The 16481-nt window shown below is 35.5% G+C and overlaps 1 protein-coding gene across 5 annotated transcripts in view; it reads left to right on the forward strand.

The window, feature by feature from the left end:
- The window catches only part of LOC127839075 (keratin-associated protein 5-1-like), a 45361-nt gene that overhangs the window by 14303 nt on the left and 14577 nt on the right, over positions 1–16481 (forward strand). For 2 of the 5 annotated variants that reach the window (XR_008030145.1, XM_052367271.1), the window contains exons 2-5: positions 7739–7883; positions 8305–8319; positions 9072–9212; positions 11224–11295. Coding sequence is in view for 4 of the 5 variants with exons in the window: in XM_052367271.1 (XP_052223231.1) it covers positions 7791–7883; positions 8305–8319; positions 9072–9212; positions 11224–11295 (321 nt within the window). In the remaining variant the exon portion in view is untranslated. Of the gene's footprint in view, positions 1–7738; positions 7884–8304; positions 8320–9071; positions 9213–11223; positions 11296–14945; positions 15044–16481 lie in introns of all 5 variants that reach the window. The other 3 variants (XM_052367292.1, XM_052367282.1, XM_052367262.1) reach the window with 3 other exon arrangements.

Here is a 16481-nt window from a genome sequence, read left to right on the forward strand (position 1 = left end):
TGTCTATACATATACTAACACTTTCAAACTTTGTTTCAGTCTTACTTTCTTTCTTGACATCTTACTGTCAAAACTTTTATTGTACATTATCAGGGGTCTCGCAAGTGGGCGATTTGTTCGCCCAGGGAATATTAATTTTGCATAGTTATTTCATGAAGGCGAAGTAACAACTCCCCCTTTAAATGATTTACTTTGTGCCAGACATTGACTGATTAAAATCAATTTGATATGGAGAATTGGACACAGGAGAATTGGACACAGGAGGATTCTCAGTCATAAGTTGCCCCATTTACAGGTCATGCAAAGTTGAACATTCAACGGAACAGTCTGGAGCTTTTAGACTTCTTAAAATTGTTCATAGATGATGCCTTGATTAATTGCCTTGTGCTGGCTACAAATAACTATGCTTAAGCTTAGTTAAATGGCCCATTATTAAAGCAATTCTCAAGAATGATCATATGGGAAGAGGTAACCTAGCACTGGCAATAAATATGGGGCTTAACAGGTCAGATTAGGAATCTCTGCTGTAAAATGAGATTTTAAATGAATTTTTTATTTAAAACAAATAATTGTAACAAAATATGAATTTGATTTAATGTTGAATTCCTTAAAATTAACAAGGAAGTAAAAAGATTCTTAACATTAATGATTTGTTACAATTGAAGTTTATTTGATACACCTGTTCAGGAAAGAAAATAATTAAAAGTACCATCATTATCAACAATCAATGAGAAATAAGGAAAATTTAGGTTTTATACACTTAACATGTCTTATTGTATAAAACAAGTGAAGAGTTGATTGAACGCTGAACAGAGACCACTTATCCTTTAAGTTGCCGCAAAATATAAGAAACAAACTAAGATCTACTGTATGAGGCAAATGTTCCATTTCTCCCAAAGATGTTACCACTTTTCCCTATTTTGGCTTTAGGGAGAAGTGACTTCTCCCTAAATTTTGAGCCTAGCTAGACCCCTGCAATATAGTATAAATCTTTTTCTCGCACTGACAGCGCTATCTGTTAATAAAACCCGAAATGGGAGTTCAACAGTATCCGAAGATAGATAGATAGACTTAGCTCCCTGTAGTAATCTGTATCATGTATAAGGGTTCTCATAATATCAGCCCTTCTTATTGATTGCTTAGATTTGTTGCTATGCACATGTGCTTGTTCTAAAATGAAAAAACTCTTTCTCTTTTTGTTCTTAAAATAATTTAAAATTTTATTAAAAAATAAGTGGCATATAAAACCATTTGATAAAGATACTATTAATCCATAAACAAACTAACATAAATCTGTGTTACATTATTTAAAAATGAGCATCACCCTGGCATAAACATGACCTACTTTCCAATGAACACCGGAAATCATGAGAATAATCATTGTAATAGTCATGTATAATTGTCCCCTACCGGTGAAACCGGAGGGGACTTATGGTTTGTGCTCTGTGTGTCTGTCAGTCAGTCACTCAGTCAGTCTGTCACACTTTTCTGGATCCTGCGATAACTTTAAAAGTTCTTCATATTTTTTCATCAAACTTCAAACATGGATAGATGGCAATATGGAGATTATGCACGTCATTTCATTTTGTTCCTACGTCAAAAATTCTGGTTGTTATGGCAACAAATATAATAAAAAATAATAAAAAATCTGACAATGGTGGAGTTTCACTGGTAGGGGACCATGTTGCTTGACAACAGTCTTGTTTTCAAATAAATTACAACTTCTAAAAATTGGAAAAAACTACTCTCCAGCACTTCTTTAGAGTTTTGCGTTAAAAGTCACTATACTATGACAGAGACGTAGATATCTACATGTACGTCCATGACTATGAGGAGGTTCAATACTATGGGAAAAAGGGACAAAAGAATTTATGAATAAACATGTCCTATTCCTATTAAAAGTAACAATCAATTAAGTTTATATCCGTTTGATAAAAGATTTTAAAGACAAACAATCTAATAAATATCTTCTGATCATGAAACTGTTGTTACTGCCGGTATTTTCAACATAGGGGTATTTCTTCATCACGCATTTTCCAGTATAAAAAAAAGTGTTGCGCATGCTGTTGTTATCGTTATATTTTGTGACATTATGGGAATCGCTTACATAATGTGCAAAATACACAATAACTGTATGAGAACAGATGGCCAAGTGGTTTAAGTGCTAGACTCTTACTCCAATGGTTAGTGGGTCAAGCCAAGTTGAGGTTTACTTTTTTTCTATTGTAAATTTTATTCTTGTTTTTTACTGGGGTTATTTAGTTCTAATGTTACCATTTATCAAATTTAAAGCATTTAATGGCAAACTTTAATGCATGCCAAAATCTGGAAAAAGGTCCCTTTAAAGTTTCTGGCAAAAAGGAAAATTGGGTGCAAGCAGGGCTCAACATTAACCTAAAAACTAACTTGCCCTGCTGGGCAAGTACTTAGAAAATCTACTTGCCCTGAATGTAAAGCCACTTGCCCAAACATGAAATATCACATTAACTGTAAACCTCATATTTTTTAATAAAGATCAAAATGATACACCACAAAATATTTTTTTTTTATTTGCACATTTAACAAAATGATTACAGCAATTAAAGTCTAATTAAAGTCAAAATTAAATGCTCTTTGGTTTTTTTGCACTTGCCTGGGCGGATAACTAGATTATAAAATAACTTGCCCGGACCCAACTTTTACTTGCCAGGGGCAATAGGACAACTGTTAATGTTGAGCCCTGGCAAGTCAAAGTCGAATGTTGAAGTCGAAATTTTAGTAGGATAGAAAACAAATGCAAACTGTCCTATCCACCAATATTCTTTAATACATTCCTATTTGACTTACACAGTCATGATATGACATGTTGTGACAGATTAAATAAATGAGTGCACTTGATATTTTTTAACAACTATTGCTATAGGTTTGAATGAAAGATCCATGTGTTTATGAAGACTGAATGGACATAAGAATATTAAGGGACCTTTTCACAGATTTTGGCCTGTATTGAAGTTTGTCATTAAATGCTTTATATTGATAAATGTAAACATTGGATCTAAAAAGCTCAAGTTAAAAATAAGAATAAAATTAAATAAATAAATAAAAGTAACCCTCAACTGGACTCGAACCACTGACCCTTGAAGTAAAAGTCTAACGCTTAGACCACTCCGCCATCCATTTTCATAGTGAGTGATGTATTTTATACTTTATATAAGCAATCCTCGTAGTGTCACAAAATATAACGACAACAACAGAACTCTCCAAATTATTGAATCGTTTTGCATTGCAACGCTTTATAGTTATCTGGTTTTTAAATCATCAAAAGATGCATAAACTGGATATTTTATAGCATGGTAAATTTTCAGTATTACTGTTTACTCACAAATATCATAACTACATCGACAATTTGCGAACATGAAACAATTTTTTTCAATTTTGTCAATTTACCAAAACATGAAAAAGTCCCTTTAAATGATCAGATCATTGGAGAGCACTTTGACATTGATATTATGAACATTACACTACACAATTTTTAAATAATATCCATATTCCAGTTGCAATCATATTTCAATATTCCAATTGAAATCATATTTCAATATTCCAGTTGCAATCATATTTCAAAAAATGAAATCATATTTCAATATTCAAGTTGCAATCATATTTCAATATTCCAGTTGAAATCATATTTCAATATTCCAGTTGAAATCATATTTCAAATTCCAGTTGCAATCATATTTCGAAATTCCAGTTGCAATCGTATTTCGATATTCCAGTTGCAATCATATTACAAAAGTGTTCCATTCAATGTGAAGAGGGTTACTTAACCTTTTTGTGCTGTATTATCCATTTGGTGGTGACCGTCTAAAATACCTTACATTATGTAGAGCATGCGCAGTGAGGGATTTTCATTTTGTTAAAGAGTAAACAAATTTTAACATGTTAAAAGTTGGTTTTTGTGTAAACTTTAATTGGTAATGTATTCGTTTTGAATTACAAACTTTAACTTTATGCACCTTTTTTCATTTTTATGAGTTTTATCAAATTCATTAATTGAAGCCTTACTCCGCCCAAAATACCCAATACGAGGATATCAGTTATTTTTAAACACTGTCCAATTTTTTCAGTTTTAATCCATTTCACTTAAAAATTTAATTATTTTTTGGGTCTGACCACAAGAACAAAACAAAATAAATAGGTGGTGTGAAACCCCAAGAATTTTTACAATATTTATTATGTCTGACCCAAGCAACGGCATACAGACATACACCAAAAATGTATCAAAAAGTGGACAATTTAATTGGAAATTTCATTTTAAGGTGGATTTGTTGCATATTTTGGCTTTAAATGATGTTTGCAGTCATTTTGGACATTACATTACCAAAATGCAAGTGAGAAATGTTTACTTTCAGATTTAACAAAGAGGACAAGCAGGTTCATTTATAACCAAAAGCCTTAGTCATTTAAATGACATACTGGGGGAATAGCTGAACAAGAAAATAGCCAACCTGCAAAATAACTGGTTGAGAGTACACTGGCCAGAAATCGGCTTCTAAAGGATTAATCGTTCATGTAGACAATGCCATGTTTTGTTATAATTTTATAAAAATTTAATTGACAATCATATTTGCCTTTATTTCATTTCACATTTATTTTTTATGTCCCCCACTATAGTAGTGGGGGACATATTGTTTTTGCCCTGTCTGTCTGTTGGTCTGTTGGTCTGTCTGTCTGTTTGCGCCAACTTTAACATTTTGCAATAACTTTTGCTATATTGAAGATAGCAACTTCATATTTGGCATGCATGTGTATCTCATGAAGCTGCACATTTTGAGTGGTGAAAGGTCAAGGTCAAGGTCATCCTTCAAGGTCAGAGGTCAAATATATGTGGCCAAAATCGCTCATTTTATGAATACTTTTGCATTATTGAAGATAGCAACTTGATATTTGGCATGCATGTGTATCTCATGGAGCTGCACATTTTGAGTGGTGAAAGGTCAAGGTCATCCTTCAAGGTCAGAGGTCAATTATATGTGACCAAAATCGCTCATTTTATGAATACTTTTGCAATATTGAAGATAGCAACTTGATATTTGGCATGCATGTGCATCTCATGGAGCTGCTCAATTTGAGTGGTGAAAGGTCAAGGTCATCCTTCAAGGTCAGAGGTCAAATATATGTGGCCCAAATCGCTTATTTTATGAATACTTTTGCAATATTGAAGATAGCAACTTGATATTTGGCATGCATGTGTATCTCATGGAGCTGCACATTTTGAGTGGTGAAAGGTCAAGGTCAAGGTCATCCTTCACAAGGTCAAGGTCATCCTACAATGTCAAACATCATATAGGGGGACATTGTGTTTCACAAACACTTCTTGTTATCCTTACATTTTTCTATACTAAGTCTTGTATTCAGGTTTTTGCTACCTGGAAGCTTAAAATAAACAAGAAAAATCTTTAAAAAAGATATACGGCATTGATTGTGGTTGCAGTTAATGAAAGGTAAAGACTTCAATGAATGAGATCAAAGATAGCGAATGTCTTTTTCTGTGCAGTTCTTAGCTGCAGCAAACGCAGTACGGGATGATACGCGGAGTTTTCGCGGCTTATTTTACATTATTACATATTGCTGGTCATAAACGTATAGATTACAAAACAGAAAACCAAAAGAAGAATGGAAGTGAAATTAAAACATATGAGTCAACCGGCCACACGCGAAGTATCCGTATATATTTTAAATATTTATACGCGCGTTCTTCGAACAAACCTGTTTTAGTGGTTTGTCTGGCGTTGCTATTTGATTCGATTATTAACAGTATCGAGAATCATTGCGCTCATGCTTAATTCATTAGTCAATATGATGGCATAATTCTTGTTAAATTAATTAAAAACAATATTTATCATGGTATTGTTGTAAAACACATTAAGAATCTATTATTGACATACCATATGATATCCCTGGATATCTTCATTTAACATCTGTCTGGTCTAAAGAAAATTCCAGTTCACCTAGTTCTCGCTATAGCGTCTTTATTATGTAATGATTATTTTCCTGGCCGCGAACTCCGATCAGCACATAGGGTTGAGACGCAGCGATGACCTGTATGTAAACTCTGACATTCACACAGTGGCCGCAAATTGACCCGATATACCTCGCGAGTTGAAATGCAATACATTAAAGTGAGTCTTCGCTTCCACTGCTCTCTATACTTTAACATGTTAACATGTTGACAGGAATATGGAAGTTAGTACTAAAAATGAGAAAATAGCCTTTAAGTGCAAACGTTCTCGCGCTGAAAATCTTCTTAAAATAAAAGGTGGACGCACAAACTGTATTGATGTCGAGATTGAGTGTATAACTGTTCTATCTATTAAGCCTTTTCATTAGATATAAAATTGTTTCATGCTTAACACGCAGTAAAACAGTGTAACAAAGACGCGGACATGTTTCCAATGTGCTGGTCGTATTCTCAAATCAGCCAATGCAGTCAATGAAATGTATTCATCTGTACTTGGCCGCGGGAAGTTTTATTTGAATTCTATTGGACGCTCACAAGGTCAGGCTAAGGTGAAAAGCTGGCTTAATACAGCTTACGCCGAAAAATGTAGTAAAACGTTAACAGTGGTCAGTTTTTATAGGGAATATATCTAATTCCATGTTTCTGTATCATAAGTAATTTGTGTATAAAAACAATCTTTAAATATAAAACACATTATCAAATGTTCCCTATAATAAAATTCCTGTAGGTTTAGTAAACCCACACTTGTCAAATTTTTGCTAGATTTTTTTTTTAGCTTTTCAGAGCTTGTGTCACTTGCTTTCAGGTAGCATATCAGTCCATTGTATCCTTTGTCATCGGTCCCAACCTTCATAAGCAGTTCAATGAGGCAACAAATGTTGCACCATTTTTAGGATTTTTATTTTTTGCAGTTTCGATATAAGTCGCATTTTGAGAAAACTGGGCATAATGCATGTGCGTAAAGTGTCGTCCCATATTAGCCTGTGCAGTTCGCACAGGTTAATCAGGGAGAACACTTTCGGCTTTTATGATATTTTTCGTTAAAATGAAGTCTCTTCTTAGCAAAAATCCAATTTAAGCGCATAGTGTCGTCCCTGATTAGCCTGTGTGGACTGCACAGGCTAATCTGGGACAACACTTTACGCACATGCATTATGCCCAGTTTTCTCAGAACACGACTCATATGATCATTAGGATGATCATTCATAGGATTTCTGGTGTTCATTGGCAAGAAGGTCATGTTTCTCTAGTGTGGTGGGATGATTAGTTAAAGCACACACACATAACTGCCTCTTTGTTTGTGGGATTATTAGTAGGTTTGAAAAAGGTGTTATAACTCTCTTATTTGTGAAAAATCTGTAAAAATATTTTAAGACCAACACAAATAAAAGTTTATTATTTCCATTGAGAAAACAATTATTGATGAATAGGCCTTTTCCTGGCGTTAAAACGGACCAGTTCCCATTCCCAATCCAAAATTGTAAATTTTGTTTGAAAATGATATTCCCAATAAAAAAATAATGTTTTTTTAGGAAGACGTGTCGAATTATTATTTCAATTTCATCTAAATAAGCATATAACTATAATTTATATGATTTTGTTCTTCGAATTTGAATTATTATAAAGTTATATTGAATTAGATTTTCCCAAATCAGTGGACTTTTCGCTAAAAAAATAATAAAATTATAGTGCCAGATTGACAAATAAACGTGCTATATTATTTTTTTCTAATGCTTGAAGATATGGCATGAGATCTATGGCAGACTGTGAGTGGAGGGACCCCCTGTGAGAGATGGCTCTACCTGTTGCAGCGACTGTGTGTATCGTGCTGGCCTGTTGGGTTGTTGTTGTCCTTGTTCTGTTTGCACTGTATCATTTCCTGAAGGTATGTGCATCATTTAAGCCTTGTTCTGGGAAAACTGGGCTTAATGCATGTGCCTAAAGTGTTGTCCCAGATTAGCCTATGCAGTCTGGGCTCATCCAACACAACAATTTCTGCCTATACTGGATTTTTCTTTTGAAGAGATCACCTTTAAATGAACAATTCCCTCCTAATCTGGGAAGACACATTTAGAACATGAATTCAGCCTAGTTTACCCAGAGCAAGGTTTATTGCATTAATCATTTGACTCTGTGGTATGTAAATTGTACAAATTCTTAATTTAAGCATGTTAATTTTTTTTATTCTTACTAGCTTGTATAAATTATTGTTGAATTCGATTATTTTCGCATCTGTTTCATAATTTTATATCTTAACTTGTGCTAAAAACTAATGTCTCATTATTTGCTATTTATTAACACTCCAGAAAAGACCTCCGACGGTATTTAATGTGTTCTTTTATTGTTCGATTTATTGTTACAGTTTTGCTTTTGTTATTTTTACAATCTGGCAAAACATTTTCTTAAATGATGTGGAAATAGACTTGAATATATAATGTAAGCTTGTAGAGTGTTTGAATACATTAATTCACCTGCACCTTGGTGAATCTCAACACGCATATATTTTTCCGAAATGACTGTCTTACATTCCCAATTGAATGTTTCGAAAAAGAAAAAAAATCTTGTAAAAATAAATTTCAACTTAAAGCTCCTTTCCCAGTACAGCTCTATATAATTAACATTGGTGAACTATTGAAAACACTTGTTTTCTCTATATACCCCTGTTGTATACACTATTTTTCAGCAAACAAAACCCAACAACGCCAATTTCCTTATTTTAGTAAAATGACCCAATGTTTCTCAAACCTTAGGGCCCCAGCCCATCCCAAGAATGGTGAAAAAAACAACAACAACTGAATGATGACATCTGTCCCATGAGAGTTTTAACTTTCCATGGGTTAAATAAAGGTATAAGATTAAGAAAAAGCTTGCTAGTCTCTGGATTCCTGGGACCAAGCTGTCAATTAGGGACATAGAACTGTACAAGTGGGATCTAGCTCTCAAGGGACAGAGCACTGTACTAAAAAGGGGCCAAGCTCTCAAGGGACATAGCACTGTACACAAGTGGCCTATTTCCCTTGTCTTTGCAATCAGCCCATCCAATGAGTGAGCATGCACATGACTTGTACTGTAGGCACGTGGCTCGTGTGAGTGCGAGTGTAAGCCGTGCGGTACTGAAGGAGACCCCAGCTGCACGTGCTGTAAGAGCCTGGGAGAGTGCTGTCAGTGTAACCCTAGTCTCAACAGCTGCCTCAATAGCTGCTGTCCAAAAAAGGTGAGACTTTACATCAAGTCATTGGGTTTGGTCAGTTAACATCATTTGAGCTTTGTTCAAAGAAGATCTGGGCTTAATGCATGTGCGTAAAGTGTCATCCCAGATTGGCCTGTGCAATCCGCGCAGGCTAACCAGGGACAACTCTTTCCGCCTAAACCGTATTTTTACTAATAAGAGACATTCTTTAAACAAAATAAACCATTAAAGCGGTAAATGTTGTCCCATATGAGCCTGTGTGCACTGCACATGCTTATCAGAAACTACACTTGACACACATGCTTTAAGCCCAGTTTTCCCAGAACGACTCTCAATTTTGTTCAAGATCCTGTAAAAGGCCTTTTCCTTATTTCTCAAAATTCTTTTCTTTTGATTGGATTTTAAACAATTTGAAAACATGCCAAATTGTTTTATTTTGAATTCACATGTACATGTTGATAGGAAATGTGGTTATGTTATAGCTTACATGTTTATTGACCAACATTAGAACTTAATTTATTTTGAATAATGAAGTAATTATACTGGAACCTTTTCATGCCCCCAGATTGAATGATCAGGGGTATATTGTTTTTGGCCTGTCTGTCTGTCTGTCATTGTATGTGTGTGTCTGTCCCAAAACTTTAACCTTGCTCATAAAATAAAAAGTCTTGGGTCTATGTTCTTATAACTTCACATGTGCATGCATCTCATTGAAATCTACAATCTCACATGGTTTGAGGTCACTAGGTCTAAGGTCAAGGTCAATGTGACCGTTTCATTCAAAATATAACCTTTTTTTAGCTCACCTGAGCACAACGTGCTCATGGTGAGCTTTTGTGATCGCCTTTTGCCCGCCGTGGGTCGACCGTCGTCTGGCGTCAACATTTGCCTTGTTAACACACATTTAGTGTCCAATCTTCATGAAATTTGTTCAAAAGATTGGTCTCATTGATATCTTGGATGAGTTCGAAAATGGTTACGTTTGCTTGAAAAACATGGCTGCTAAGGGGCGGGGAATTTTTCCTTATATGGCTATAGTAAAATCTTGTTAACACTCTAGAGGCCACATTTATTGTCTGATCTTCATGAAACTTGGTCAGAAGGTTCATCCCAATGATATCTTGGACAAGTTCAAAAATGATGACGGTTGGTTGAAAAACATGGCCGCCAGGGGGCGGAGCATTTTTCCTTATATGGCTATAGTAAAACCTTGTTAACACTCTAGAGGCCACATTTATTTTCTGATTTTCATGAAACTTGGTCAGAAGATTTGTCCCAATGATATCTTGGATGAGTTTGAAAATTGTTATCTTTGCTTGAAAAACATGGCTGCCAAGGGGCGCGGCATTTTTCCTTATATGACTATATATGGCTATAGTAAAATCTTGTTAACACTCTAGAGGCCACATTTACTGTCTGATCTTCATGAAACTTGGTCAGAAGATTTATTCCGATAATATCTTCATGAAACTTGGTCAGAAGATTTGTCCCAATAACATCTTGTTATCTCAGGTGAGCGACTTTGGGCCTTTCAGGCCCTTTTGTCTAAAATAGCTGCCGTGCGGTTTCAAAGCACAGTAGGGGGCATTGTTTTTCACAAACACAGCTCTTGTTAAATACAAAAAATAAAGTTTACTGATTCAGATCATACTGATTCAAATAAAGTAAAACACAAAGCGTGAGTTCATGCTGATGTCTTAATTCAGTGTTGTTTTTTCCTCTTGTATTTTGTTCAAATTTTGGAGTGAAATTCAACCCCATTACCAATCTCAATCAAAAGATTGCCTAAAATTCACAATTGGAGGTTTCCAAATATTTAAAAAAAACACTTATTCTTAATTCTTATGTATTTGTTTCCGAAAAAATAAATGTCAACATCAATTTTATACTTTTTGAAACAAAGTGATATTTGCCAATCCAAAGGGCTTTGGGCGGCCATTCCCAAAATGTGGAAAAAAATCTATTTCCCAATCCAAATGGTCCCGGCTCCATTCCCAAAATGTGTAAAAAAAAACCCAGTGATTTCTGTGTACAGAAAGTGAGCTGTATAGATTGCCTCCTGTGTCAGTGCTGTGCGGACGAGGGCCAGGACTCCTGCCTTGTCAAGGTACGTCTCTCACACAAGAGTGTTGCATGTAGCGACCCATGCATGGTGTTGAAAACCACTCTTCCCAATTCTTAAATTATGCCTGTCGTGGGAAAATTTTGCCTAATGCATGGACTTGAAGTGTTGTCCTGTATCATGTCTTGCAATTTGAACAGGTTGCTCAGGGTAGTAACTTTACACTTTTACGGTGTGCTAAAAAATAATTTGTGTTGATTTCTTGGGTTGAAGGATCCAAGAATTTTTGATCCCAACAAATAATTATTTTCAATGTCCGTTCTACTGTAGGCATGAAGGATATTAATATCCCACGTAATCAATGCACACATCCATGTTTGGCAATTCAGATAAATCCAGATACTTCAAAAAAGGAGAACCATTAACTTTGTTTACATGATACTACATGTGTAGTAAGAATTATAGCTAATTGTTAGCATCTACAGGCTTAGTGTGGGTATTTTATTTCCCGGGCTGCTATATTTTAAACAGCCAAAACATATTATGATCAAAGACAATAAATGCAATTTAAATCTGACGAATTCTGATCTAGTTTATTGGCATTCAATTAACTGGGCTGGGTACTATCATCTTATAGAAATGGACAAGTTTATTGGCATATGATAACCATGGCTCAACTCCTGCCAGTCACTCCCTCACCTAACAGCAATGTATTGCAGACATGTATTAAAAACATATTGAAAATGAGCAATTCAAATTCATGTTTTGCCAAAATCAGAAATCACAAATGTATCCTTAAAATAGGATTTTTTTTATTAAAACACACAATGTAATGCTAACGGATATAAATCAGTTTACAGTATTTGATATATTGTCTTTTAATCTTAAATCAACTGTCGGAGGGTCACTGTTTTCCTGCATGAGCTTGTGTAGGTGAAACAACACTTAAAAATACTCATGCATTAGGCTCAGTGTTCCCATGACAACTTATGTACTGAAACCAAGTCTGAGTTGGATAAGTCTGATAGGGTGAAGGTTTCTGTTGCATGAAGCCTGTGATAATGCAAGCTTTCTAGGCTTAGAAATCATCCACTGATTTTTAGCGAGGCTGTTTTCGGAGAAAACCCGAGCTATTGTCATAGCCTGCTCGCCGTCTGCCGGCGTCGTGCTAAAACCTTAACATTGCCTCTAAAATCAAAGTGCCTTCACCTACAACTTTGAAACTTCATATGAAGATGCACCTTGATGAGTTCTACACGCCACACCCATTTTGGGTCACTAGGTCAAAAGTCAAGGTCACTGTGACCTTTAAAAAAAAAAAAGAAATAAAATAAAAAATTGACAAGCTTTCACAGCCAAGCGTGGCACCCGTTAATGCGGTGCTCTTGTCATTCTTAAATTCGAACAAGTAAACAAACTATTGTAATCATCTTAATTAAACTTGTTTACGCTTTTTTTTCAAATTTCATCATTTGTTAATTATAATTTTTACTTCTAATAATACAACTAAACAAGTTTGTATGATAATTGTTAAATTTTATTATTTCTTCTTGGGGTATATTTGGTATTATATTATTCACTGACATTATTTTGAATGCATTTTAAATGGTGTCAATAACCTGCTGTAGTGTTTCATGCATGATTGCTCGGTGTCCGTCCTTCCATTTACACCTTCTTACATTTGAATGGAAAAACTAAAACAGGAACTTATGTGCATATGTATTACATCTATAGTTAGATGTTGAAAAAGGGTTAATTGAAGGAAAGTAAAAGAGGAGAACATACTGATTTTAATAACTGAATGTTTTTCACAGCATAATCTTTATTTAAACTTCACTCTGTGAAAACGGGACTTACTACATGTGTTTAAATTGTAATTCAAGAATATCTTGTGCAGTCCATACAGACCAATAAGTGACATTACTTTCTGCTGTTTTAAAGAATTCTCTTCTAAACAAATTCCAAATCATGGGGAACAATGTTGTCCCTTATTACTGTTTGCCAGCTGCACAGACTTATGTGAGACAGCACTTTACACACATGTATTAGCCCCAGACTTATGTGAGACAGCACTTTACACACATGTATTAGCCACAGACTTATGTGAGACAGCACTTTACACACATGTATTAGCCACAGACTTATGTGAGACAGCACTTTACACACATGTATTAGCCCCATTATGTGAGACAGCACTTTACACACATGTATTAGCCCCATTATGTGAGACAGCACTTTACACGCATGTATTAGCCCCATTATGTGAGACAGCACTTAACACACATGTATTAGCCCCAGACTTATGTGAGACAGCACTTTACACACATGTATTAGCCCCAAACTTATGTGAGACAGCACTCTACACACATGTATTAGCCCCAGAATTATGTGAGACAGCACTTTACACACATGTATTAGCCACAGACTTATGTGAGACAGCACTTTACACACATGTATTAGCCACAGACTAATGTGAGACAGCACTTTACACACATGTATTAGCCCCATTATGTGAGACAGCACTTTACACACATGTATTAGCCCCATTATGTGAGACAGTACTTTACACACATGTATTAGCCCCATTATGTGAGACAGCACTTTACACACATGTATTAGCCCCATTATGTGAGACAGCACTTTACACACATGTATTAGCCCCATTATGTGAGACAGCACTTTGCACACATGTATAAGCCCCATTATGTGAGACAGCACTTTACACACATGTATTAGCCCCATCAGACTTATGTGAGACAGCACTTTACACACATGTATTAGCCCCATTTTCACTGTGAGTCAGCACTTTACACACATGTATTAGCCCCAGACTTATGTGAGACAGCACTTTACACACATGTATTAGCCCCAGACTTATGTGAGACAGCACTTTACACACATGTATTAGCCACAGACTTATGTGAGACAGACCTTTACACACCAGTATTAGCCCCATTATGTGGGACAGCACTTTACACATAGTTTTAGCCCCATTATGTGAGACAGCACTTTACACACATGTATTAGCCCCATTATGTGAGACAGCACTTTACACACATGTATTAGCCCCATTATGTGAGACAGCACTTTACACACATGTATTAGCCCCATTATGTGAGACAGCACTTTACACACATGTATTAGCCCCATTATGTGAGACAGCACTTTACACACATGTATTAACCCCATCAGACTTATGTGAGACAGTACTTTACACACATGTATTAGCCCCAGACTTATGTGAGACAGCACTTTACACACATGTATTAGCCCCATTATGTGAGACAGCACTTTACACACATGTATTAGCCCCATCAGACTTATGTGAGACAGTACTTTACACACATGTATTAGCCCCAGACTTATGTGAGACAGCACTTTACACACACATATTAGCCCCATTATGTGAGACAGCACTTTACACACATGTATTAGCCCCATCAGACTTATGTGAGACAGTACTTTACACACATGTATTAGCCCCAGACTTATGTGAGACAGCACTTTACACACATGTATTAGCCCCATTTTCCCAGACCAAGGCAATTTATCTTTTACTATTTAATGTTCTAAAGATATCAATAACATTCTGCCATGATTCATGAGTTGAATAACTCAATGTGTTATGAAGCATAATCTTAATTTATCTTTTACCATTGAGTGACTGTATGGCTATGCTGTTTCTATTCCTACAGCTGTGCGACGACTGTGGAACTCTCCAGCATCAGCCTATCACAGGCAGATAACTCCATTGTCACTTTAGTTTCATACACTCATGTGTTGTCTCCTTTCTGTAAGTATCCAGGCAGATGTCTGTCACTTTAGTAGCTCAAGGAAGCCTGTGTTCATGTGGCACTTTAAAAGAGTTTCATTTTTGTGAACAGAATAATCTTTTTTTTTTTTTGGTGGGGGGGACTGCATGTCTTTTGCTTTCTAGAATATGCATATGCAAGAATTGCATCTTTAGAACTCTATACTGGTGCTTGCAATCTCACCTCAGCAAACTGTGCTGATGGTGAGCTTTTGTGGTTGCCTTTTGCTTCAATACCATGTACCTCTGTGTCATTCCAGGGGCAACATTTCTTACCCAATTTACAGAAAATTGAAACATGGTCAGAATATGTTTTAATATTTTGGGAATTGGGGCCAAAACTAGATTACTTGGGCCATACAAAGCTTGTTAAAAGATTAGAGGTGACACCAATAGTCCAATTTTTATGAAACTTTGTCAGAAAATTTGTTACAATGATAGCGCAATCATGTTGCAAGATCGATCTTGTTGCAAGATCGATGTGTTTTTAGCTCATCTATTTTTTGAAAAAAAATTATGAGCTATTGTCATCACCTTGGCGTCGGCGTCCGGTTAAGTTTTGCGTTCAGGTCCCCTTTCTCAGAAAGTATCAATGCTATTGCATTCAAACTTGGTACACTTACTTACTATCATGAGGGGACTGGGCAGGCAAAGTTAGATAACTCTGTCCTGCATTTTGACAGAATTATGTGCCGTTTTTATACTTTTGGTTAAGTTTTGTGTTTAGGTCCATTTTATTCCTTAAGTATCAAAGCTATTGCTTTCATACTTGCAACACTTACTAAATATCATAAGGGGACTGTGCAGGCAAAGTTATGTAACTCTGACTGGCATTTTGACAGAATTATGTGCCCTTTTTATACTTAGAAAATTGAAAATTTTGTTAAGTTTTGTGTTTAGGTCCACTTTATTCCTACAGTATCAAAGCTATTGCATTCATACTTGCAACACTTATTAACTATCATAAGGGGACTGTGCAGACAAAGTTATGTAACTCTGACTGGCATTTGGACGGAATTATGGGCCCTTTTATAGTTTATACTTAGAAAATTAAAAATTTGGTTAAGTTTTGTGTTTTGGTCCACTTTACCCCTAAAGTATCATAGATATTGCTTTCATACTTGGAACACTCGCAAACTATCATAAGGGTACAGTAAAAGGACAAGTTGCATAGCTCTGGTTGTCATTTTTACAGAATTATGACCTTTTTTTGACTTAGTAACTTTGAATATATGGTTAAATTTTGTGTTTCGATCTACTTTACTTCTAAAGTATCAAGGCTATTGCTTTCACACAAATGACCACCACACCCTCACAATATACCCCCCACACCCCCCCCCCCAAATTATTTTTTTTGAAACTGCCAAAAAACACAAATATTTATTTTTATTATTTTATTTTTGAAATATCGTCCAACCAT

Source organism: Dreissena polymorpha, chromosome 1 (assembly GCF_020536995.1).
Source record: "Dreissena polymorpha isolate Duluth1 chromosome 1, UMN_Dpol_1.0, whole genome shotgun sequence".
In the NCBI taxonomy this organism is placed as follows: domain Eukaryota; kingdom Metazoa; phylum Mollusca; class Bivalvia; order Myida; family Dreissenidae; genus Dreissena; species Dreissena polymorpha.